Source organism: Littorina saxatilis, linkage group LG16 (genome assembly GCF_037325665.1).
Source record: "Littorina saxatilis isolate snail1 linkage group LG16, US_GU_Lsax_2.0, whole genome shotgun sequence".
Lineage (NCBI taxonomy): Eukaryota > Metazoa > Mollusca > Gastropoda > Littorinimorpha > Littorinidae > Littorina > Littorina saxatilis.
Window position 1 is genome coordinate 36,953,031 of NC_090260.1, and position 26,773 is coordinate 36,979,803.

The window sequence follows — 26,773 nt, forward strand, 5'->3', positions numbered from 1 at the left end:
AGATAAACACTCGTGATACGAATAAAGTAAACACTCGTGATACGAATAAAGTAAACACTCGTGATACGAATAAAGTAAACACTCGTGATACGAATAAAGTAAACACTCGTGATACGAATAAAGTAAACACTCATGATACGAATAAAGAACTTATCTCTGTCGCGGAACGCGATTCAGAAAATAAGTTTGTGTATTGCAGTGGTTTGCAGTGTTTAGTCATGTTTAGTCAATAATATTTATCCGATTTAACCGAGACCGGAAGGAGACGGCGCATGAAGGTACCGAGACCAGAAAGAGACGGCGCGTGAGGGTCTTCTTTAGTGACGTGTGAAAAGTCTCTCGCGTCACGTATAGCGCAGCCAATTATCAGGAGGGAGGTCAACAGCGATCTGGGATTCTGCGTTGAGACACGAGGACAGGCGCACGGGCAGGCAGACGAACGTCTTAATTCGCTGGTCAAGAAACAGCATGCGACGCGTGTCACATTAATAGCAGAATAACTTACGTCGAAGGACGTTCCGGGTTCCGGGTTCCGGGTTCTGGGTGAAGATGTCCAAGGACGTCGAGGCAGAGTATATTTACCGAACACTTCAAAGAACATGAACTGGATGGGGAAAACCAACGAGTCACGAGCAAGCATGGTTTCAACTGGGATAGACCTTTTCGTCATCTTCAGACCGTCAGGCGAACCAGTTCTTCACAACTAATTTAAGTAACACCAAGGAAAAAAACAGACGTGCTTGTTCTGTGTCTCTTGAACTCGTGTGATATGAATCGTGCGCGATGAACTAACTTTCCTAACTTTTCGAATCTTTTCTTTTTTTGATACACCATTCATCCATCGGAAAATAAACCGAAATTTATACTTCGTAGAATCCACCTATAAAGAATTGCGTTTGTTGTTGAGTTTTTTTAGCAATAAAACTCAAGTGTGGGAGTTTGAAAGTACTTCTACTTTTCTAAATCTTTCTTCCCCACATTCCGCTACAGTGGGGGCTCGTGTCCGGGATACGATTTTATGAGCTAGATCTTATTTTTTTTCTGTGTGGCCAACAACGCAAATTTTTGTAGGTGCGCGGAGGTTGTCTATCCTTACCCCATCGCAGCACAGCACGTCTGTTTCTTATGCATGATAGTTAGTCTGGAGTAGACTAGAGAAGCTATACATGTATGTTAGTTAATCTTGAGTAGATTAGTAAGCTAACACAAGAAAGCGGCGACTGCTCGGGCGAGGATTGGACGGCAACAGCAGCACTCTAAATTATATTTCTTTCACCCTACATCTTTTGAAGATAACGGTAAAGTACTAGTCGAACTGAACCCAAGCTCTTTTAGGTTGAACGAGGTTCAACAGGTAACTGGATCTAACTTGAGTAGAAGTTAGATCAGTGAACTAAGTTAGGTCGTACCAATTCGGAGTAGTTGGGACTACGACTAACCTAGTAGAGTAGAGATTTAAATTGAGTCAACATAACCAGAGTGAGGTGGTGTTAGGACTAATTTAAATCGAGTTTAGCTTCTTTGTTCAAAGGTTCAAAGTAAAGTCTATAATCCGTGGCGGTTGTAACTAATCAGTGTGAATTAGTGCAGCTGAAATGTTGCATTGGTAATCTACGACAGGGTCGGGGTCACAATCAACATAAGTAGCAGTAGTTAGCAGCTTGGCTTGGAGTCAAGGTCACTTTCGTTAGAAGTAGGGTATTGTCTAACAGAGTGTCGAGGCTAGTCTACGGCTACAACAGTCAAACCTTGTATCGTCTGGAACGAACTAAGATTGACTGAGGCGAGGTATCTAGTGATCTTTTTTTTCTCCTACAGGTAAACCTTAGTGACATTTATTCTAGAGTAGAGTAAACATGCCCCGCCCACGTCAGGTAGCAGAGGTGGACTCACCTCTAGTGGCATACCAGCGTGACGGCAACGTATTAGGCTTATCAGGTAAACCCTTAGCAGAGTATATCGAAAAACGCCGGCTCGAGGAGCTGGAGGAGAAGAAGAGAAAAGATAACCTGGAGTTGGAGGAGAGGAGACGGAGAGAAGCTCTCCAGGCTGAAGAGCGTAGGATCGCAGCAGAGAGAGAAGATAGGCGCGAGGAGCGAGACTTCGAACTGCGTCGTATCGAGTTGCAGAATCAAGCTGAAGGCAACCGCAACCAGAACGCTCGCGAGTTAGGCAACGATGCTGGTCCCGGGCATGAGAAATCAATCAAATTGAAGCTACCATATCTGGATGATAAAGATGATCTCGAGGCATACTTTCGTCAATTCGAAAGGGTAGCAAAAATCTCGAAATGGGATGATGATGATTGGGGAGCGCGACTAGGCTGCCAACTCAAAGGCAAAGCACGCGAGGCATATGCCAGATTGTCAGATGAAGAGGCAAAGGACTACAACACGGTAAAGGCCGCTATTCTGGAAAAGTTCCAGCTGACATCAGAGGCGTACCGGAAAAAGTTTAGGGGCGCCAAGAAAGAGGCTGGGGAAAGCGCAAAGGAAGGGTTGACGAGGATTCAACTGTATTTTGACAGGTGGGTGGAGCTAGCAAAGAGAGAGGGTAAAGCACATGACCCAAAAAGTCTGATCATCATGGAAAGGTTTCTAGAATGGCTACCCTTTGAACAAGCTCGGTTCGTGCGGGAGCGTAACCCGATCAATGTCGATGAGGCGCTCAAACACGCGCGCGTGTACGAGGAGTCGCGCGAATCGGAACATCGCCGGGCGATCCCTAATCCACCCAAAACAGTGCATAACCAACCCAACGGTGGATCCAAACCCCCCGCGAACGTGAGAACAGATAACTTCAGGTTCGGCAACGCATCGGAGGGACAGAGGTCGGGTCCCAGCGGTTGTTTTCTATGTGGCGGACCTCACCTAGCGCGTCAGTGTCCTAAGAGCAAACCCAACAATAAGTCTAGCTCTGCATCAACGATCACATTGGCAGCGGTGGACGTTCAGGAACCACCCACAGTATGTGAGAAATGCTGTAACCTCGTGTTTGAGCCGCAGTGTGAAGCTACCGTCGAAGGCAAGACGGTGAGAGCGATAAGGGATACGGGAGCTTCCGCTATCATTGTGGACAGCGAGATAGTTCCGAGGGAGAAGTACACGGGCGAAGCAAAGAGAGTAGTGTTAGCCGATTCCCGTGTGACTAGAGAGCTCCCGATAGCTGAAGTGGAGATGCGAACTCCATTTTTCAGTGGCATTACCAAGGTGTTGGTGATGGATAGGCCGGTGCATCCGGTGTTGATCGGTAACGTGAGGACCGATAGTCAAAATGTCGAGACAGGGGTGCCTTTGTTCCGAGCAAGAGCGGAGACTTGTGCTCCCGTAGTCACTCGACAGCAAGAAGCAAAAAGCAAGGAAAAGCCAGTGAAGGTTATTCCCAAGGAAACTCTGATAGGGCAGATCAAACCTGATGATCTGAAAGCTGAGCAACGAAACGACCCTGACTTGGTCAAGGCTCGCGCGGTCGCAGACCAGAAGCTCAAAACGGGGACTCGTTACGTATGGAAGAAGGATATTCTGTACAGGGTCTACTCGTCCAAAGATATAGAATACAAGCAGGTGGTGGTGCCTAAAAAGTTTAGGGACGAAGTGATGGGTTTGGCGCATGATTCACCCATGTCAGGTCACTTAGGCGCTAGGAAAACCAGAGACAGAATCTGGCGAGACTTTTTCTGGCCAGGCATCTGCGGAGATGTGAGACGCTACTGTGCATCATGTGATGCCTGCCAAAGAAGTACTCCTAAGGGAGCAACTAGGAAGGTACCCCTCCAGAAAGTACCGCTGATGAACACCCCTTTCGAACGCGTTGGTGTTGATATCATCGGCCCCATCCTACCTGCTTCGGCGCGGGGGCATCGGTACATCCTTACCATGATCGATCACGCGACTAGGTACGCGGAGGCCGTTCCGCTGAAAGACATCAGCTCAGAGACGGTCGCGGATGCTCTGTTTGAGATGTGGACGCGTTTCGGACTACCCAAAGAAGTGTTGACTGATCAGGGCGGACAGTTTGTAGGTGGATACATGACTGAAGTCAACAGGTTGCTAGGGGTGAAAGGATTGCGCACCAGTCCGTTTCATGCTCAAACCAATGGGTTAACAGAGAAACTGAACTCTACTCTCAAGTCAATGATGAAGCGTATGTGCCAAGAGCAGCCCAAGGAGTGGGATAAATTTATTCCCGCTCTACTGTTTGCATACCGCGAGGTGCCCCAAGAAAGCCTGATGTTCTCTCCGTTCGAACTCTTGTACGGGAGAGAGGTCCGAGGACCCATGCAGGTACTCAGGCAGATTTGGACTGATGACGAGTCCAGTGAAGAGTTGAGGACGACAATAGATCACATTGTCGATCTCTCGAACAAAATAGAACAAACGTGCACTCTAGCCAGGGAAAACCTGAGCAAAGCCTCGCTCAGACACGCACGGGCGTACGATAAAAACACACGCCAAAGGCACCTGGCAAAGGGTGACAAAGTTTTGATTTTGTTACCAGTGAAGCACAACAAGCTTCAGCTGACTTGGAAAGGACCTTACAAGATAGTTGATAGAGTGGGATCTTGCAACTATAGAGTACAAATGGGAAACAAGGTCAAGGTGTACCACGCCAACTTGCTGAAGTTGTACGTGGAAAGAACCGCGTCGGATGTTCCCGACGGAGCGGCCGCGAGATCGGCGGAACCCGCAGAAGAAGAAGTAGCAATTGTGATGCACGAGATGAGTGATAGCGAAGACGGTGGGCTGAACACCGACAAGATACCACTCATACCTCTCGCTCCAAAAGAAAAGTGGGATGATGTGGTCATTAACGCCGAATTATCTGTGGAAAAGCAGAAAGACTTGCGTAACTTGTGTCGCAGTCACCAGAAAGCTCTGAGTGATATGCCAGGCTCATGCCAGCTAGAAGAATGCGAAATCAAACTGTCTACCTCTGAGCCGGTGCGTGTGAAACAGTACCCAATTCCTCACTCACAGAGGGAAACAATCAAGAAGGAAGTGCAAACTATGGAAAAGATGGGGGTTATCGAACCTAGCGTGTCTCCATATAGCAGTCCGGTTGTACTGACGCAAAAGCGTGACGGTACAGTGAGATTCTGTATAGACTATAGAAAATTGAACAAGTTCACCGAGTTCGATTCTGAGCCAATTCCGGATGCTGAGCAAATCTTTGCTCGTCTGCAGCAGGCAGAGTACTTCTCAAAATTGGATTTGAGTAAGGGTTACTGGCAAGTGGGCGTTAAAGAAAAAGACAGAGCCAAAACCAGCTTCTCTACTCCAGGGGGCCAGTACCAGTGGACAAAAATGCCATTTGGACTGAAAACGGCCAGTGCCATATTCACTAGGTGTGTCAGAAAACTGCTCGATCCGTTAGGCAGGGAGGACGTAGAATTCTTCATGGATGACATCCTGATAGCAACCAAAACCTGGGAACAACATCTGGAGGCTTTGAACGCAGTGTTGGCGAGGCTTGAGGAGGTCGGCCTCACCGCCAAACCCTCCAAGTGTCACCTAGGATTCCGCGAACTTGACTACCTCGGTCACCGGATCGGTCATGGGAAAATAAGCCCAGACGATGACAAAACCGAGAAAATCAGAAGGGCGGAAAAACCTCGTACAAAGAAAGAGGTGCGTTCTTTCTTGGGCCTAGCGGGGTATTACCGGAAGTTTGTGCCTGACTTTGCTCGCGTGAGTGCGCCCCTCACAGACCTCACAAAGAAAGATCAGCCAGAGAAGGTAGTCTGGACCAAAGAGTGTGAAACTGCTTTCACGACTCTGAAACAGTGTCTGACCAGCAAACCCATTCTGATACTGCCGGACAATAGCAAACAGTACGTGTTACGTACAGACGCATCCAATGAAGCGTTAGGAGCAGTTCTACTGCAAGAGCAAGGTGGCAACTTGCACCCGGTGGCTTACGCAAGCAAAAAACTGAACAGCGCCGAAAGAAACTACTCGACCATAGAAAAGGAGTGTCTCGGGGTGGTTTGGGGAGTGAAAAGATTCGAGCAGTATTTGTACGCCGAGCAGTTCGTGATTGAAACTGATCACCAACCACTCCAGTACTTGCAGAAGTCAAAAACTGAAAACGGCAGGCTTATGAGATGGGCTTTGCAGCTCCAGCAACACTCTTTCACCCTCAAAGTGATTCCAGGCAAAGACAATGTCGGAGCTGACTTTTTGAGCAGAGCCAATTATCAGTAGAGGAGTAGTAGTAAACTGAGAGGTGGTGAGCTTCCAGAGATAAATAGGATAGCAAGTGGAAAGGAGGTGGAGTATTTTCAGGGTTAAATGAAATAAAACTTATTGTCTGAGAAAGAGCTAAAACTAGTTTTCGCTTCAGAAGGGGGGGCCTTTGTCGCGGAACGCGATTCAGAAAATAAGTTTGTGTATTGCAGTGGTTTGCAGTGTTTAGTCATGTTTAGTCAATAATATTTATCCGATTTAACCGAGACCGGAAGGAGACGGCGCATGAAGGTACCGAGACCAGAAGGAGACGGCGCGTGAGAGTCTTCTTTAGTGACGTGTAAAAAGTCTCTCGCGTCACGTATGGCGCAGCCAATTATCAGGAGGCAGGTCAACAGCGATCTGGGATTCTGCGTTGAGACACGAGGACAGGCGCACGGGCAGGCTGACGAACGTCTTAATTCGCTGGTCAAGAAACAGCATGCGACGCGTGTCACATTAATAGCAGGATAACTTACGTCGAAGGACGTTCCGGGTTCCGGGTTCCGGGTTCTGGGTGAAGATGTCCAAGGACGTCGAGGCAGAGTATATTTACCGAACACTTCAAAGAACATGAACTGGATGGGGAAAACCAACGAGTCACGAGCAAGCATGGTTTCAACTGGGATAGACCTTTTCGTCATCTTCAGACCGTCAGGCGAACCAGTTCTTCACAACTAATTTAAGTAACACCAAGGAAAAAAACAGACGTGCTTGTTCTGTGTCTCTTGAACTCGTGTGATATGAATCGTGCGCGATGAACTAACTTTCCTAACTTTTCGAATCTTTTCTTTTTTTGATACACCATTCATCCATCGGAAAATAAACCGAAATTTATACTTCGTAGAATCCACCTATAAAGAATTGCGTTTGTTGTTGAGTTTTTTTAGCAATAAAACTCAAGTGTGGGAGTTTGAAAGTACTTCTACTTTTCTAAATCTTTCTTCCCCACATTCCGCTACAATCTCAAAATCGGTGGGGTACTGGCATTTTGCAAGCGACTTTTATCGCTGATTTTTATGATTTTGGTTATGGGTCTGCCTTTATTTACCCTTACCTTGCACTGCTGGTTACAGGAGAAGATGAAGGGGAAGAACAAGCTGGTGCCGCGCCTGCTGGGCATCAACAAGGAGAGCGTGGTGCGCGTGGATGAGAAGACCAAGGAGATCCAGAAAACATGGCCTCTCACCACCGTGCGACGCTGGGCCGCCTCCCCCAACAGCTTTACACTGGTCAGTCTGTGTGTCTGTGATGCTGTCTGTGTGTCTGTGATGCTGTCTGTCTGTGTGTGTGTGATGCTGTCTGTGGAAGGGGGGGGGGGGGTCTGTCTGTGCGTTTCTTTCTGTGTTGCTGTCTGAGTGTGTGAGATGCTGTCTGTCTGTGGAGGGGGGGGGGGGGGGTTCTGTCTGTGCGTTGCTCTCTGTGTTGCTGTGTGTGTGTGAGATGCTGTCTGTGTGTGGAAGGGGGGGGGTCTGTCTGTGCATTGCTTGATGTGTTGCTGTCTGATTGTTTTGCTGTCTGTCTGAGGTGGGGGGGGGGGGGGTGGTTCTGTGTTGCTGTCTGTGTGTGTGTTGTCTGTGGAAAGGGGGGGGGGGGGGTCTGTCTGTGCGTTGCTCGATGTGTTGCTGTCTGATTGTTTCGCTGTCTGTCTGAGGAGGGGGAGGGGGGGTCTGTGTTGCTGTCTGTGTGTGTGAGATGCTGTCTGTGGAAGGGGGGGGGGGGGAGGGGCTGTCTGTGCGTTGCTTTCTGTGTTGCTTTCTGTGTTGCTGTCTGAGGGGGGGGGGGGGGGGTGTCTGTGTTGCTGCATGTGTGTGTGTGATGCTGTCTGTGGAAGGGGGGGGGATGTTCCTTGCTTTCTGTGTTGCTGTCTGAGGGGGGGGGGGGGGGGTGTGTCTGTGTTGCTGTATGTGTTTGTGTGATGCTGTCTGTGGAAGGGGGGGGGGGGGATGTTCCTTGCTTTCTGTGTTGCTGTCTGAAGGGGGGGGGGGGTGTGTCTGTGTTGCTGTATGTGTGTGTGTGATGCTGTCTGTGGAAGGGGGGGGGGATGTTCCTTGCTTTCTGTGTTGCTGTCTGATTGTTATGTGTCTTTGATTCCTACCTCCTACAGACCTGGGAACCTGTACGATGTCGCCGTATTTTGTACACATGATTGTCTAGAATATCATCAGTACCATCAGTTGGGGAAAAAACAAGATGAGAAAAATTCCGAGACTACTTTTCTTTGCAAGCGCATTCTGAAGCCGCTCCAGTGTTTTGACACATGATTAGTTTTTGTCAGTAAACATGGGAAGAAGAATTTGTTTTAAATGTATTGGTAAACTTAATTAACAGTGCGACGGTTTTGTGTGAAGCATGTCTGAATCATGGATGTTCAAATGCTGTTTGGAGTACGCTCATTTTTCTGAAAATACACGAAGTTTGGTTGAAAATACTCCAAGTGCAAAACAGAGGTTCCCAGGTCTGCTCCTGCCAGGACAAAATATGTGTGGAGATACAGGTCACATGGTCTTGCTGTCAATGTTTCCATCAATCCATCCATTCTTTTCCACGGTCTTAGGAGGAACAAAAGATGCCATTGTCTTTCTCCGTTTCTAGTACAATCCCCAGAAAAGTAGTAACGCTTTATGGTGTTTTTTTTATGCAGGATTTTGGCGATTACTCTGACGCGTACTACTCGGTGCAGACCACAGAGGGCGAGCAGATCTCACAGCTCATCGCTGGCTACATCGACATCATTCTCAAGAAGGTTGGTTGATATTTGTGTTCTTCGCTTTTTGTCTTTCTTTTTTTTTTATTTATTTGTTATTTTTGTGACGTTTTGGGCTGATGCTTTTGACACCCCCCGTGGGTTAGGGGGAGTCGTGGTTGGGACGAGAAAGAATTTACCCGATGCTACCCAGCATGTCGTAAGAGGCGACTAACGGTTCTGTTTCTCCTTTTACCCCTGTTAAGTGTTTCTTGTATAGAATATAGTCAATGTTTGTAAAGATTTTAGTCGAGCAGTATGTAAGAAATGTTAAGTCCTTTGTACTGGAAACTTGCATTCTCCCAGTAAGGTCATATATTGTACTACGTTGCAAGCCCCTGGAGCAATTTTTTGATTGGTGCTTTTGTGAACAAGAAACAATTAACAAGTGGCTCTATCCCATCTCCCCCCTTTCCTCTATCCCATCTCCTCCCTTTCCCCGTCGCGATATAACCTTGAATGGTTGAAAACGACGTTAAACACCAAATAAAGAAAGATGATGCTTTTGACTGTCAATCGCTGCTTGTGGAGACTGTGTACGAAAGCTGTACTGTTCCCCTTTTCTACTTCTTTTCTTTTGATTTCTGTTTTACGTGAGGGACTCGACTGTGCCTTGCACATTCCTTCTTGTGTAAGAAATGATGTTCACTGCATAGATCTGTTCAGGAATGACATGGAAAAAGAGTAACTGTCAACTTAAAATACATTTCTAAAAATTTAACAGCCTGGCAGCTTTGTGTGCAGAGTGCAGGCAGGGGAATGGTCCTCTCATCCGCTCATTTCACAGGTTTCAAAAATGTCAGAGAAAAAAAAATGTCAGAGGAAAAAAAGTCCAAACTTTAACATTCACAAGAGCAATGGAACAACTCTGAATGCGGAAAAGATGATCGACTCCAGCTTGTCTCAGTGAACCAAGCAGTTGATTTTGATACTTGCTTCCACTGGATTTGGTCTAGAATTCATAGATTTTGATCATGCCTTTAAAAAATGTTTCCGGAACCCCTTAGATTTCTGAGGTTTTTCCTCTCAGCCATTCCCATGGCTGAGAGTGGGAATTTTGTTATTGAATTAGTTTCATAAGTGACACCCATTTGCTAAGTTGATCCAGCTAAGGTCTCTGCACAAAATGAAGCTAGGTTACAGAATGTTGGTATGTGTCCAAGTGGACGGTTGCTCTTATCGTACCGCCCCGTGATCGGGAGGTCATGGGTTCGAACCCCGGCCGGGTCATACCTAAGACTTTAAAATTGGCAATCTAGTGGCTGCTCCGCCTGGCGTCTGGCATTATGGGGTTAGTGCTAGGACTGGTTGGACCGGTGTCAGAATAATGTGACTGGGTGAGACATGAAGCCTGTGCTGCGACATCTGTCTTGTGTGTGGCGCACATTATATGTCAAAGCAGCACCGCCAGGGATCGCGTTTACGCACGATTTTTGCGTATTTGACGCATTTTAAAAGTCGCTGACGCGTTTTTTTCGCCGCGCCGCGTAAGCCATACGCAAAAATATTGTAACTTTTTCTCGTCTTCACGCAGCGCTTTTGCTCTGACTTAATAATCACCCGATCCTGAAACTGACTGTAGGGATCGAGAAGTGACGACACACATGAAATCTACGCGTCAAAACCAAAGTCCGTTTCTTTTTGCATCGAAGTATCGCAAACGAACGTAACGAGGGTATTACCAGATAATGTCTTGTCGGATAATGAAACAGACATTAGCTGCTCTCCCATCTCGCGCTTCCAAAAGACGAAAAGTGTGTCTAGTCGTATTAGAGCGGGAAACAAACTCAGCATGGCGTCTAAAAGTCTTTTTGCTCTGGGATTTTCAACAACGAAGCGTGCGGCTGAGGATCTTAGGCCAAAAAAAAAAATAGGTGTGGTTACGGTAACATAGCCAAAAAAAAATAGGGTAGGTAGGTAGGCAATCACTTTTTTTTTCAATAAGTTTAACTTTTTTTTCTAATGTGTACAAATTAAACCTACTTGACAGGGAAATAAGTGTGCGACTCGGGCGCTTTCGCTTTCATTGCGTTTTTTGCACTCGGTTTTTTTTTTTTTTTTTTTTACAAATGTAATAAAAAGTTATAGGATCGGCCTCTAAAAATAGGGTAGGTCGGGTTACCGTAACCACACCTATTTTTTTTTTAGGCCTTACTGAAAGTGAAAGTTCAGATAATGAAGCGGAACAACCGTCAAGTTCAACAAGTTCAGCTCAGTGTAAAAAATCGGCGATTGCGCTCATTAGCATGCAAGGCCCGAAGGTTGGAGACAGCAGGGGTGTTATTCGACAGGCGTGCGCGGAGTTCGACAGGAAAACTCGCCGTATTTAGGTAAGGAGTGTCTTTAAGTCTTTCGTGCGTGTTTTGTTTGTGTCTGTACGTGTTTTCGTAGTACGCAAAAATATTGGTCCGTGACGCGTTTTTTTCGTTTCGTTGCGTATGACTTACGCGTTTTTTAAAAAGCTAGCGCGATCCCTGCACCGCCCTGATATGGCCCTTCGTGGTCGGCTGGGCGTTAAGCAAACAAACAAACAAATTGCTCTTATTGTATCTTACAGTGTGGATAGATTAACTCTGCGGTATGGTTTAAACAGGATGGAGTTTGGAGTCTTACTCTCTATCAGTAATCAGCTTTGTGAATTGAGGTTTTCTGCTGCTGCGGTTATTTGCTGCAACTCCCAAGTACACTTTTTGGCAAGAGTCGGCTTTTTGTTTGTTTATATATATGTATAGCCGTTTTTTCCCCCACCATTTTGGCAGTCATACTCCTATTCCGGGGGAGACTGGAGCTTTAATCAGTTCGCTGCCTGTAAATATTTGTATACAAAGCATTTTCTATATTTACCTGAATTGACAACTTATAGTGTGCTCTTGGTGTAGAAATGAATAGACCACACACACACACACACACACTGTTTATTTGTTGTTCTTCTTCTTTGTTGTTTATCGAATTGTTAGTTGCCTGTTAATGCAAGTTAGCGACGTTATACAGGCAGTGAAAGGGTTAATGAAGAGTATAGAGTGGAAGAAGGCAGTGTAGCCACAATGGCCAGCTGATGGTGTGTTTCCTGGTTGAGTCATGCTCTGACCACCGGCATGGACATGACATGACTCACACCGCTCGCTTCCTTGTTTCACCAATACACTGCTGTGTGGTTGATCACACACTGGCTCACTGCTTTATTTTGGTGTCTCTTTGTCCTCGCATTACATACTTTGGCTAGGTGATGTGTGTGAGGGTGGAGAGGGGGAGGGAGTGTTTGTGCGATGTGTGTGAGAGAGAGAGAGAGTGTGTGTGTGTGTGTGTGTGTGTGTGTGTGTGTGTGTGTGTGTGTGTGTGTAGGTGATGTGTGTGTGTGTAGGTGTGTGTGTGTGTGTGTGTGTGTGTAGGTGATGTGTGTGTGTGTGTAGGTGATGTGTGTGTGTGAGTGTGTGTGTGTGTGTGTGTGTGTGTGTGTGTGTGAGTGTGTGTGTGTGTGTGGGTGTGTAGGTGATGTGTGTGAGGGGGTGAAGAGGGAGAGGGAGTGTTTGTGCGATGTGAGAGATAGTGAGACAGAGAGAGTGTGTGTGTGTGTGTGTGTGAGTGTGTGTGTGTGTGTGGGTGTGTAGGTGATGTGTGTGAGGGGGTGAAGAGGGAGAGGGAGTGTTTGTGCGATGTGAGAGATAGTGAGACAGAGAGAGTGTGTGTGTGTGTGTGTGTGTGTGTGTGTGTGTGTGTGTGTGTGTGTGTGTGTGTGTGTAGGTGGTGTGTGTGTGTGTGTGTGTGTGTGTGTAGGTGATGTGTGTGTGTGTGTGTGGTGTGTGTGTGTGTGTGTGTGTGTGTGTGTGTGTGTGTGTGTGTGTGTAGGTGATGTGTGTGTGTGTAGGTGTGTGTGAGTGTGTGTGTGTAGGTGATGTGTGTGAGGGGGTGGAGAGGGAGAGGGAGTGTTTGTGTGATGTGAGAGATAGAGAGACAGAGTGTGTGTGTGTGTGTGTGTGTGTGTGTGTGTGTGTGTGTGTGTGTGCATGCTTACTGTGTTTTGCATTTCTCTTCTGTCTGTCGCTCAAACTGTAGATTATGCAGATCTCAAGCTAGTTCTTTAGTGTTGAAGGCATAGCCGTTGCGGCAGCTCAAGCACTGGTGTCACGGTTGACATTGTTGAATGAAATATAGCAATAGAAATGATTCTCTAGACAAACATTTCAAGGATAAGGCTCTTTGCTTCAAAACACAACTGTCAGTGAAAATGACTAGTTTATTAATGCAAGGTCCTTTGCTTTTGAAGTGATTTTTGTTGACTCTGCAATTAAAAATACCACTTTGATCTCTAACCTTAGCAACTAGTCCCATGATAATTAGTGTAAATGTTTCAGGGTCATCTTTCTTTAAAGCCACCTCATATTTATAACACACCACAGTTCAAAGATAAAGTTTATCTCTCTTTGAATAACAACGTATTCATTTCATGTTGGTGTGGGCTGTTTAGGGGTCAGCTTTTTTTTTTAAAGTGTTATATATTTTTGTTCAAACTCAGCAGTTGAAAGAGGTTTTGTTGTCTAAAGATAGCAACAGGTTTTTCTGCCCCAGGGTACTTCCTTCCATTCAGTTAGCGAACGCTGACTCAGCAATGTGTCCTGTCTGGCTCGCTGACTGATTAATCATCGTTAGAACAATAGCAGGGACTTAACGATCATTCTCACTCACAGGGATGATGCGCAACAGTGCTGTTGAGACGTCGCCAGAATGGTGGGAGGTCATGTGATAAGAGTCGTGGGCAGCGTATATAACTCTTTGAAGTGTGGGTAGGGACGTTATTCAAACCCCAAAGACCTTTCAGGGGCCAGAAGGGAAGAGAGGAGTTTTAACATAACATTTTTTAATGTAAGCTGGACAGATCTGGGTGTGAGGATTGTGCAGACATCGTTTTCAACATTCAGCAGTATTTGAGCCGATTGTTTGGGAAATTCGGCAGTATTTGTGCCGATTCTTTTGTTAATTTGACAGAGTTTGTGGAGATCGTTTTGAACCATCTACAGTATTTTTTGCGATCGTTTGGGAAATTCAGCAGAACTTGTGGCGATCATTTTGAACATCCAGCTCTAAATGGGTGGATTTTTTTGAAAATTCAGCAGTATTTGTGGCGATTGTTCTGCACATTTAGCAGTATTTGTGGTGATCGTTCTGCACAATCAGCAGTATTTGTGATGATCGTTCTGCACAATCAGCAGTATTTGTGGCGATTGTTCTGCACAATCAGCAGTATTTGTGGTGATCGTTCTGCACATTCAGCAGTATTTGTGGCAATTGTTTTGAAAAATTCAGCAGTATTTGTGATGATCATACTGAAAATACAGCTGTAGTGTTGGCCATATAGTATTTGTGGTGATTGCTTCGAAGATTCAGCAATATTGTTGGTGATCGTTTTGAAAATTTGAAAAAGTTTAGCATGAAGGGTTCTAGCTTCTGTGATACTCCTCCATGGATTCTTCTTTTGACAAGGTTTGTACAACTGTAAGGAAACAGAGTTAGAAGAGAGAGAGGGGGGGGGGGGAGAGAAAGAGTTTGTTTGTTTGTTTATTTGGTGTTTAACGTCGTTTTCAACCACGAAGGTTATATCGCGACGGGGAGAGAAAGAGAGTGAATTGGAAGAGATTGAGAGACAGAAAGAGAGAGTGGGGGAATTCGGGCGGGAGGGGGGGGGGGGGGGTGTAACACTTAGAGTTCTACATTCTTTGCCAGAAAGTATCTGCTTTGTAACGATGGGATGATGTCACTTGTGGTCAGACTATAATTTACTGGGACTGCTCACAGTGCTGTGTGTGGTCAGTCTGATTACATATTCAGCTAATCACTATTTGAGCACCACAGTACAGAATGGGAATAGCAACAAGTGTTGAATAGCTTGGTCATGCACTGCCTTTGTGTGAAGATGATGCAGTGTGATTGTCGCTAATTGTTCAGACATCTTTTGTCCTGTTCTAGCTTTCTTCTTTGTCGCTTTTTTTTCTGTAGTTGTTGAGATATTCTTTTTGTTCTATAGCTGCTATCTCCTTTATTTCTTTGTATTATGCACGGCTGAAAGGTCTGCAAACAAGGCTCAGAGGTTGAATCTTTGCTTGATTGTAGAACATGTGACAGGAGATAGAATGATTTCCTGTGAAATAAATGTGGATGTGATTTGGTAGCGGGAGGAAAATGATCTTGAGAAGGAAAAAGGAATTTGCAGTTGTGTGATGTGATAAAATCAGATAAAATCAAAATGTGGCAGTTCTTTAGTTCTACTTCTAGACTGTTTTAGAAACTGTGCGTGGCGTACTTGTTAGTAGCCTAATTATTTTTTCTTTCTCATTAAAATCTCTATTGTATTTGTAGGCAGTAGAATTTGTGGTAATGAGAATTACAGTGCAGGATAAATTGATTAGTCAAAGAAAGAACAGGTTTCAGCATCCCTGATGTAAAAAAAATATGCTCAAATTTGCTACTAACCAAACAGTAAGTGTTGTTGTCTCATGTTTCTGTGCCAAGAACATATTAATGGATGGATGGATTAAGGTTGGATTGAACTGAAGCTTTTGGCAAAGGTTTGAGGTTTGCTTCAGTCAATGCTTTTGGTTTATACATGCCACTTAAGTGTTGTAATTTCTGTTTGCTTCTGTTATCTTCTTTTTTTGTGTGGTGACCGTTTCCTTAAAAAAAAAAAAAAAAAAAGCCTTCCCTTATTATATGTGACAGTTGATGTTGGCTTCCAACACTTTTCGTCACACCCGTATTCTGAATTGACCAGGGGGTGTTGCGCACAAACGTGTGCCTAACTGGGTGAGAACCAACCACTTTGTCTGATTAGTTGAAACTTGATTTTTATTTTTATTTTTTTAATATTTTTTTAGAATTGGACAAATCCAACCCAATGCTTGTCACACCCATTTGGGCACTTGCTGGAGCACACCACCCCGAAACGTGCAAAAGAATAGAGAAAAATGTGATGAGTCTCAGAAAGAAGGATTTTGTGGAAGTAGGTTATTAATGAGTGTGCCCTGTGTGTGTTTCAGAAAAAGGCTAAAGACCACCTGGGAATTGATGGCGATGAGAACTCCATGATGTATGAAGATAACGTCCAGCCCGCAAAGTATGTTGATTTACTGTTCAGTTTTTGGTTTGATAAATGATTTTATTGTGGCTGTTTGTTTTGATATGTGTATGCATGTCTGTGTGTGTTCCATTTTTGGTTTAATAGATGAGGTTTTTGGCTCACGTAAGTGTAGCCTATGCGATGATAAACTTTGTCTGTCTGTGCGTGCGTGCGTGCGTGTGTGTGTGTGTGTGTGTGTGTGTGTGTGTGTGTGTGTGTGTGTGTGTGTGTGTGTGATAGAAACTTTAACATTTCCGAGTCTATGGATAAAGCTCGCATAAGAAGATTACGTCTCGGTCAAAAGTGTTTGACGTGTGTGATAGAAACTATTTGAAGACGTCACATTATGACGTAAGAGGGTTAGACGTCACGCAAAGGAATTACTGAAAGTCTCGGTCATTGTTATTGTGAGCGGGCCGAGACTACTTGGCAGATCCAGGGTCTCGCTTTCTTGCACAGTTTCACCTATGCTTACTGTGTGTGTGTGTGTGTGTGTGTATGTGTGACGGAGTGATTGAGTTTGTGTTACTGTTTGTCGATTTCTTACGTGAGCCTTGATGGCTTCGCCTCTTGTTGTGTTTGTTTTGATATGTGTAACTGTGTGTGTCACAGTGTGTGCTCATTTGTGGGTTTAATAGATGAGTTTTTTGTGTTAGTTTGTTTTTGATATGCGTATGCTTCTGTGTGTGTCTGTGTGATTTCATTTTTTGGTTTGATAGATGAGGTTTTTGTGTTTGTTTGTTTTGATAAATGTATATATGTGTTTGTTCATTTTTGTGTGTAATAGATGAGGTTATTGTGTTTATGCATCTGTCTGTGTCTGTGTGCGTTTGTCTGGGGCTGTTTGTGATGTGAAAATATGTGTTGACTACACATAATGTGTTTTAATAAATAGCTTCTTTTAAAGTTTGATGTAATATACATTTTTTATCTATCAAATTGTCCCCGTTTAATTTTATGATAATGTGCTACGTGTTTTTATCTTGCCTCATCTGGTCCTGTTCACTGTTGATCAGTCTATGATTTTTCGTTTTTCACATCTAGCATTTTCACATTGACTTTTTTCACGCTTCGCCACATCACACCTTAGATTTCACACGTGTGTGTGTTTTGCGCAGGGCGACAATCATCGAGCGAAACACGGCCAACGTGAGCCACCCGACATCCGGGTCGGTGGCCATTCCAGCTGTGCTGCGTGACGGGTACTCCGGGGAGAACCAGTACTCCATGGAGTCGCTCAACAAGGCACACTTCTCTCAAGCCTCCAGCCAATCCTCTGGCGGGGGGCGCGGCTCTATGCATGTCAGTGTTACCCCCCTTTTTCCCCTGCTTGTCTGTGTGTCTCGCCCTTTCTCTGGTTACGCTCCCGGGAACACAACGGGAAAGAGGTTGAACATTGAGATTTTGCTTAAAAACGAGAGAAATAAATTTACATTTGGTGTGTTTCATTAAAAACGAGAGAGAGGTTAAAAATTGAGGTTTTGCTAAAGAACAAGAGATTGTTGAAAATCAAAACAGGACAGAAGTTCTTCTTAGTGTGTTCACTGTAATCCTGTATTTTCAGAATTCATATAAAGCATGCAAGTTGGACTACTCAGAACCAACCTTGTTCAGTCTGATCTTTGAGAATGAAAGATTTGACTTTTCTCTTTTTAAAAAAAGAGAAAATACAGCCCAAAACAAACATGACTGTTCTTTTCCTGTTGTAACCAGAGCAATGGGTGCACATTTGTTTCATGTCTCGGTTATAGACCATGGAATTTTGAACGTTGAATTTGAAATGGTCGTTATTATCAGTGATAGGGTTAGGCTGTTTGACCTTGGGGTGGGGGGTAGTGGGATGTCGAAGGGACATAGAGAGGGAGATTTAACTTGCCCAAAAGATCAAAACTTGCAGATATTTGAATTCTTATTCATCGAGCAGTGTGCTTACACGGCTAGTGAATTTTCAAAGTATTGATCAGTAAGGGTAACATTCCATCACAGAATTCAGGAAGTGAGGTTTTGCAATTATTTTGTTGACCTGATCCCTTTTCATTGTCACTGCAACACTGCTTCTCGTCAAGAAGTTGTTTTTCTCATTTTTTTTCATCCATTCTTTTTTTTTACTTGAAAATTGTTTCACTAGAGAATTTATTTTGTGTTGAAAAGCTGACTTAAAAAAACTAAACTGACGCTTTTGATTTGATAGGTTGGTGTTTCAAAATGGTATGCGCGAAGCATCGAGCATTTTGTGATACACGTGTTCGAATGATGTGTGGTTTGGTTGATTGTTTTGTTCTCCATTTGAATAGCATTTAGTGTTGTGCAGTTGATCTTGCTAGCACCAAGCCTTGACCTGAATGCCGTGTGGTTTTGTTGGTTCCCATAGGGCAGTCTTTACAAAGTGGTATGTTGAGGCCCCGTTTTGCGGTGATGGTGTTTTGCGTGGCGTTCGTTTGGCCCATTTGCATTAAACTGCTCCTGTGACATCCCGTACCTTCCCATCGTCCTCTCGTCTTGCCCTGGCTCCTTCGTCTCACTCCTCTCCCCACATTTTACCTCCTTCAAACCCCTCTTCCCCCCAACACCCCCTCCAACGTCCACCCCACCATCCTCCCTCAATTAGGCGAGGGTTATTGCCCAAAAGGGCACAGTTCTCCATGTATAAACAGTTCTCCTCGCTGTCTTGGATGTGTCCAGGCCTTCACGTAGAATAAGACCATCTGTCCGTCCACTTGGACATGTACCCACAGTCCACATCCCGACTGCTTCTCATGCAGAGTGGTAATGTTGCCATCAATTTGTTGCACAGCGTGACACTAGTGTCTGTACACTACATTGGGGTGTGCACGTTAAAGATCCCACGATTGACAAAAGGGTCTTTCCTGGCAAAATTGTATAGGCATAGATAAAAAAATGTCCACCAAAATACCCATGTGACTTGGAATAATAGGCCGTGAAAAGTAGGATATGCGCCGAAATGGCTGCGATCTGCTGGTCGATGTGAATGCGTGATGTATTGTGTAAAAAATTCTATCTCACACGGCATAAACAGATTCCTGCGCCTTGAGTCCGAGTCTGGAGATACGCGCGCGATATAAGACTTCATATAACATATTCCTATTTATTTAATTAGTTTAATTACTTCCAGGGCTTTTCCCATCGTTGCGGGGATGTATAAATCAAGCTTCCTGCAAAGTTTTAGGTTTGAAGTCCTTACCAATTACGAGAAATAATTAATTCTTTATTGCATTGTTTGGCAACAGTTCTCCAGGACTTGGGCTAATTTTAGACCGTTGACGTCACTTTGTGACGTTTCGTAAACCAAAGATGGCGTTTGAGACTGTTCTGTTTACATTCGACACTATCAACACCACTTTGCAATACTGAAATAATTTTTTCTGTGTTCGAAAGCTACAGCCAATCGTTATTATATCCCCTTAGGTACAGTTTTATAACAGTATTGGCACATGTAAACAATATGAAATAATTAATGAACGCTACGAGTATGGCAGCTTTTAAGAACTTGATTCATCAAAAAAATAATTAAAATTTAGATAATTCACTATGCACAGAAGGCACTGTGACTGTTGATGTAGGTATGTGACCAGGGCGGGGATGTAGCTCAGTCGGTAGCGTGCTGGATTTGTATCCGGTTGGCCGCTGTCAGCGTGAGTTCGTCCCCACGTTCGGCGAGAGATTTATTTCTTGGAGTCAACTTTGTGTGCAGACTCTCCTCGGTGTCCGCAAACACCCCCGTGTGTACACTCAAGCACAAGACCAAGTGCGCACGAAAAAGATCCTGTAATCCATGTCAGAGTTCGGTGGGTTATAGAAACACGAAAATACCCAGCATGCTTCCTCCGAAAACGGCGTATGGCTGCCTAAATGGCGGGGTAAAAAACGGTCATACACGTAAAATTCCACTTGTGCAAAAAACACGAGTGTACGTGGGAGTTTCAGCCCACGAACGCAGAAGAAGAAGAAGGTATGTGACCAAGTGGAGGGACGTTCTTAACCCATGTAAAAGCCTGGCAAGGTCTGAGGCGGTGAGTCCAATCGTTCACACGGGAAGGACGGCAGAGCCTTTGAGGTTTACATAATTGCAGGCTTTTCTCCATCCCTCCCCCCCCACCCCCACCTCCTCCCAGCCATAGCCAGTTTTGAGAGTGGCTTCCTCCCCTTTCATCCCCCCCCCCCCCCAGCATTTTGACACCTAGGGTTCGCTTCATTGCAGGGCTTTCTCCTTTCCCTGCTTTCACAGTGTTTATATCTATGAGGGAAACAAAATATTAGTGAAAGGTGGTTGTGTTCCCTGCAGTCTTGGAAAACCAGTACAACGTTTTGTCCATAGTCAAAACAGTGTACATGTACCTAACATGCATTTACCTTACGACATGGGTATGCTATGGAGCAAAAAGTAAGACGGTAAGAAAATTGTAAGCACATTCAAATCAAGCTTTTACGTTTGGGGAGTACATTGTAGTCGTGACAATAAATGAGGAAACCACATCTACAATTGATTTATTATTACTTTTATTTTTTTTATTGTGAAAATTATAATGTGAAATCTGTTCCAAAGTTGTTTTCTGACTAATCCAAGCTTGCAAAATGATAAAAAGTACATTTGTTTTTAATAGATGAAAGACCTACTTGAATCGCCCATCAGTTTTTGATAAGAATAACATTTACAAGCGAGGGTTTACTTGCATCTGCAAGTTTTGTTTGTTTGTTGTTTGACACTTGACAACTCATGCACTTCTCACAGACTGCAGGAATTTCAATCCCTGACTCTGGGTTATGCACTGCTAACGGTTTGTCTTGAAACAGCTTTCTTGGATGACTTTACCTTATTTTTCTAACAGTTTTAATGGGCTTTGCCTTTGGAAGTGGGATTGTTGGAGATTGACTTTGGCTTGAGGGCGAAGGTCATGTTGGGTTGGGTTCTGCAGTCACAATTTCTTTCTGGCATTTGTGATTGGAGTAGAGACTGTTAGTTTGTCTTTGTTTAAATCCCAGTATGTAAGTGTGATCGACAAGAAGAAAAATAAGAAATCCCAGTATATAAGTGTGATCGACAAGAAGAAAAATAAGAAATCCCAGTATATAAGTGTGATCGACAGGAAGAAAAATAAGAAATCCCAGTATATAAGTGTGATCGACAGGAAGAAAAACAAGAAATCCCAGTATATAAGTGTGATCGACAGGAAGAAAAATAAGAAATCCCAGTATATAAGTGTGATTGACAGGAAGAAGAATAAGAAATCCCAGTATACAGAAAGAAAGATCCAGTTGTACGTATGACTTTATTAAAGATTTGCTCTTTTTTTCTTTTCAAGTGAATATTTTCGCAAGTGTCGGGTGTATGTAAACTTTTGTGGCAGAAATAGTTTTGATTCATAAATAAAATTAAAAAAAATACTGTACTCACGTGTTTGACGAAGACAAAAAGAATAACAAATCACGACGTTTCAACCACGAGGGTCAGGCACAAAATATTCGTCGTGATTTCTTATTCGTTTCGTCTTCGTCAAAAACGTGAGTACAGTATTTTGTGCCCTTTTTATTTCTCGCTCTCATGCGCAGTCACCCTTGTTCAGTTTTGATGGAATAATTTAGCAAGCAGTTTTGAAGGTTAAATTGGGAGGCAACAGCTTGTTTGAAATAAGAAGACTTAAGTTGGAAAGAGTGTAGCGGCAGAATCTTGACGAAGGACTGTCTTTTGACGACAGAAGATGAAATGTTAACACTAACAGGTGCAGAAAGAAGAATTGTTAAGGAAAGTTAGAGAGACGTTTTTTGACTCACATGCGAAGCAAAAGTGAGTCTATGTACTCACCCGAGTCGTCCGTCCGTCCGTCCGGACGTCCGTCCGTCCGTCCGGACGTCCGTCCGGAAAACTTTAACGTTGGATATTTCTTGGACACTATTCAGTCTATCAGTACCAAATTTGGCAAGATGGTGTATGATGACAAGGCCCCAAAAAACATACATAGCATCTTGACCTTGCTTCAAGGTCAAGGTCGCAGGGGCCATAAATGTTGCCTAAAAAACAGCTATTTTACACATTTTTCCCATTTTCTCTGAAGTTTTTGAGATTGAATACCTCACCTATATATGATATATAGGGCAAAGTAAGCCCCATCTTTTGATACCAGTTTGGTTTACCTTGCTTCAAGGTCAAGGTCACAGGAGCTCTTCAAAGTTGGATTGTATACATATTTTGAAGTGACCTTGACCCTGAACTATGGAAGATAACTGTTTCAAACTTAAAAATTATGTGGGGCACATGTTATGCTTTCATCATAAGACACATTTGGTCACATATGATCAAGGTCAAGGTCACTTTGACCCTTATGAAATGTGACCAAAATAAGGTAGTGAACCGCTAAAAGTGACCATATCTCATGGTAGAAAGAGCCAATAAGCACCATTGTACTTCCTATGTCTTGAATTAACAGCTTTGTGTTGCATGACCTTGGATGACCTTGACCTTGGGTCAAGGTCACATGTATTTTGGTAGGAAAAATGTGTAAAGCATGTGAGTCGTATGGGCTTTGCCCTTCTTGTTTTTATTGGACTGATAATGAAGAGTTGTCATTGACTTTATTCAAACTGTTGCCAAGTAAGCAATTTTTGTTTCGCTCTTCTTTTTATCTTTTGATTCTTTATTTTTTGAGTCACTTGAGAAAATGTGACTCTATGTAATCGGTCAGTGTTAGTCTGTCCGGCCGGCCGTCCGGCCGGCCATCCGGCCGGCCGTCCGGCCGGCCGTCCGTAGACACCACCTTAACGTTGGACTTTTCTCGGAAACTATCAAAGCGATCGGGCTCATATTTTGTTTAGTCGTGACCTCCAATGACCTCTACACTTTAACGATGGTTTCGTTGACCTTTGACCTTTTTCAAGGTCACAGGTCAGCGTCAAAGGAAAAATTAGACATTTTATATCTTTGACAAAGTTCATCGGATGTGATTGAAACTTTGTAGGATTATTCTTTACATCAAAGTATTTACATCTGTAGCCTTTTACGAACGTTATCAGTAAAACAAGGGAGATAACTAGCCTTTTCTGTTCGGCAACACACAACTTAACGTTGGGCTTTTCTCGGAAACTATAAAAGTGACCGGGCTCAAATTTTATGTGAACGTGACTCATTGTGTTGTGAATAGCAATTTCTTCCTGTCCATCTGATGCCTCATATAATATTCAGAACTGCGAAAGTGACTCGATCGAGCGTTTGCTCTTCTTGTTTAAACTTTGTCCCATCGGATTCCAATTTCCCTGCTTTGACCTGTTACGATTTTAGTGTGTTCCCAGGTAAAGACTAGATTGTTGTGTTTCTACCTCCTGGTTTCTGACATTTTTAGTACTTCACAGATTACCAGACCAAATTTAGGATAATGTTTACAACAATTGTTTAAATTTTCCTTTTTAAGTTTGCTAAGTAACATGGCTTAATTTTAGCATTGAAAGATAAATACATAATAATTAATATGATAATGAAACATTGTCAGAGGAAGTCTGAGACAAAAAATGCTTGCTTGATGCAGAAAGCTACGCTGCACGAAGGAAACTGAAATAATGATAGTCCTAATTATGATGATGGTAACAATGATATTTAAGATAATGATAATACAGTTATTAATTATAGCAATAATGATAAGGGATCAAAGACTGAGAAAGAATATCTTCCTAATTGATAGCTCAAAGAGCGTACATTATTTACTGGATTAATGATTTGACACATTTTGAGACGGATAAGAGGACAGACATCACTTCATTATTTAAGGTGGGGGGGGGGGGGGGGGGGGGGTTGATTTGTGTCACACCGACAGTGTCATGATGTCATGTGCTATTGTCTTGTTAGAGGTTAGCTCAGTTGAGCAGCATGACAGCTTGGTCATCAGCGAGTTTCGTGAAAAACAAAGCCACTGGTGTCGCTAAAGCTCTGCTTGATTTTGTCCCCCACAACTAATGAACTGCATTGTTTTAAAAGTGAATTTTTGTGTTTTGACATGAGATAATGTTTTATGTGAATATTCGTTGCCACAGTTTTTCTCTGTTTAAAAAAAAGAAGAAACAAACATTTTTACAGCATTTTTGTTGCAACATTATTTATTGCCAGTTACTAATTGCAAGGCAAGAGCTGCACATACTGAGAAGAATTGACTTTTTTTAATTTTATTAAAAGCAATAACAAAACGTGACAGCGTGTTTATTTACCAGGATGGTTTGATTTTTATTTCTTGAAGAGACATCATTGAAATATTTCATATCAGATATGATGCTTAATTTAATGACAAGACCATTAATTAGAAACATAGAACATGGTTGCAGTGTGTGAAAAGAGGTGCGAGAATGAGTAGTACCAGCAGGAATATATCATCAGTGTTGTTCTCAGGCCTCGGGTCTTCGGCCATGGACGCATACATTGTTTGCTCTGACCTCTGGTCAGTTAATCTCCCCATGGTTTTGACACATGACATGACAATCGTTTTGGACCCACACATATTTTCAATCCAGGTTGGACTGACGTATTGTCCTCTGAGCCTGGGAACAACACTGTATGATGACAGAATGTTGATTGCAGTGTGCGTTGTAACTAAGGGATTGTTGGCGGTGTTTTAGGGTCAAGCGGTGCAGCAGTCGGAAATGACACCGGCCCAGCGAGCGTTCATCGTGACAGTGGAGGAGGGGCTAGACGCCATGCACGCTGCTCGCAACGACCTCGACAAGAAGGCCCAGATCCCAACGCTCGGCCACGATGCTGTGAGTTCACTCATAATTTATTTCTTGATGCTACTTTTAAAAAAAAAATCGAAAAAATATGCCCAGTATCGATCCCAACACTGGGCTTGGATGTATTTATATGACTGAATTTTCTTGTTGTGATTGCCTTGTTGATATGTCCAGCTTGAAACAAGTCATTGTCTAGGATCTTGGATTTTACTTGGATGAGGATGAGGATAAGATTCAAATAGTCCTGTGAGGTTACCCTCATGGAAATTGGGGCTGCTTTCTCCCTGGGGTGCTGTGAGTTGACTTATTTCCCTTGAATCATTTCAGTTTTAATTCGCTTAAGTAATGAGCAGTGTTTGGCCGTCCCGATTCAGTGATTTGAAAGATTTGAAAAAGTTTGCGCGACTGCCGACACAAAAGGACATCCCATAGTGTGAATACAACACAAAAGGGTCTTTCCTGGCAAAATTGTATAGGCATAGATAAAAATGTCCACCAAATACCCGTTTGACTTGGAATAAGGCCGTGAAAGGTGAATGCTCGCCTAATAGGCTATTGAGCTTTACTGGCCGATGTGAATGCGTTAGCCTATATATTGTGTGTAAAAAATGTCTGTTTGTCTGTCTGTCTGTAAAAAATTCCATTTCAAAACGGCAGAAATTAATATGTAAGCGCCTAGGGCTATATCTAGATTAGGCGCATAAAAATGATCACAATAATAATAATAATAATAATAATAATAATGATGTCTGTATCTGTGTCCAGGCGTCCAAGAAGTGGCGAGAGAACCAGCTGGACCTGTCCCGGCAGAAGGCCACTGCCCAGCTCTCCTCCATGAACGCTGCCACCGCTCAGCTGGTGACCTTGACCTCCGGGGACCAGGATGAGGTGGACTACACGGCTGTGGGAGCGGCTGTCAACCAGATGTAAGTGTCGTGTGTCTCTTGGTAGCTGTTCCGGAAGTTGTGAAGATCTCATCGACTGCGAAAAACCCAGAGCGCATGTATTTTAGAATGTAAAAGTTTGGACCAAATCAGCTTTTTTCAGTGGGCAGCCAAAATTCAGTGATGGGAAAGCCTGTGGTATGTGAGCAGTGCTCCAGGTGAAGTGTGAAACACAAAACAAACTTTGGTGCAGACGCAAGTAAACTCTGGGTTATAAGCGTCGGCCTATTAAAAAGATTGATACACACTGCATAGAGTAATCACTCTGACTGTTAGTGTTACTCTTTCTTCTTTGTTCATGGGCTGAAACTCCCACGTTCACTCATGTTTTTGCATGAGTAGGTTTTTAAATGTATGACCGTTTTTACCCTGCCAAGCAGGCAGCATAGGCCGATTTCGGGGGAAGTTAGTGTTTGTTTGTTCGTTCATGGGCTGAAACTCCCACGGCTTTTACGTGTATGACCGTTTTTACCCCGCCATTTAGGCAGCCATACGCCGCTTTCGGAGGAAGCATGCTGGGTATTTTCGTGTTTCTATAACCCACCGAACTCTGACATGGATTACAGGATCTTTTTCGTGCGCACTTGGTCTTGTGCTTGCGTGTACACACGGGGGTGTTCGGACACCGAGGAGAGTCTGCACACAAAGTTGACTCTGAGAAATAAGTTTCTCGCCGAACGTGGGGACGAACTCACACTGACAGCGGCCAACTGGATACAAATCCAGCGCGCTACCGACTGAGCTACATCCCCGGCCCGGAAGTTAGTGTTACTCATCTCCCTGAACAATGTTAATACGTTGAACGTGTTGACTGTGTGCAGCTCGTCAAACATGGGTCAGTTCAGCCGTGACGTCAAGATGGTGGCGGCGCTTGGCGAGGATGATCACTCAGGGGACAAGCTGATGGACGCTACACGCCGGCTGTGTGGGGCTTTCTCTGAACTGCTCAACGCTGCGCAGCCCGGCTCTAGGGAGGTGAGGGATCGCTTTTTCTTTTGTAAACAGCAGACCCTCCCCCCCCCCCCCC

At 43.9% G+C, this 26,773-nt stretch overlaps 1 protein-coding gene across 1 annotated transcript in view; it reads left to right on the forward strand.

Moving 5' to 3' along the window:
* Window positions 1-26,773, forward strand: part of LOC138951011 (talin-1-like) — a gene marked incomplete in the record, with an annotated part of 92,139 nt that overhangs the window by 16,712 nt on the left and 48,654 nt on the right. The window contains 7 exon segments of the mRNA XM_070322705.1: window positions 7,301-7,456; window positions 8,869-8,970; window positions 15,999-16,075; window positions 17,197-17,380; window positions 24,692-24,832; window positions 25,568-25,728; window positions 26,568-26,721. Coding sequence (XP_070178806.1) covers window positions 7,301-7,456; window positions 8,869-8,970; window positions 15,999-16,075; window positions 17,197-17,380; window positions 24,692-24,832; window positions 25,568-25,728; window positions 26,568-26,721 — 975 coding nt within the window.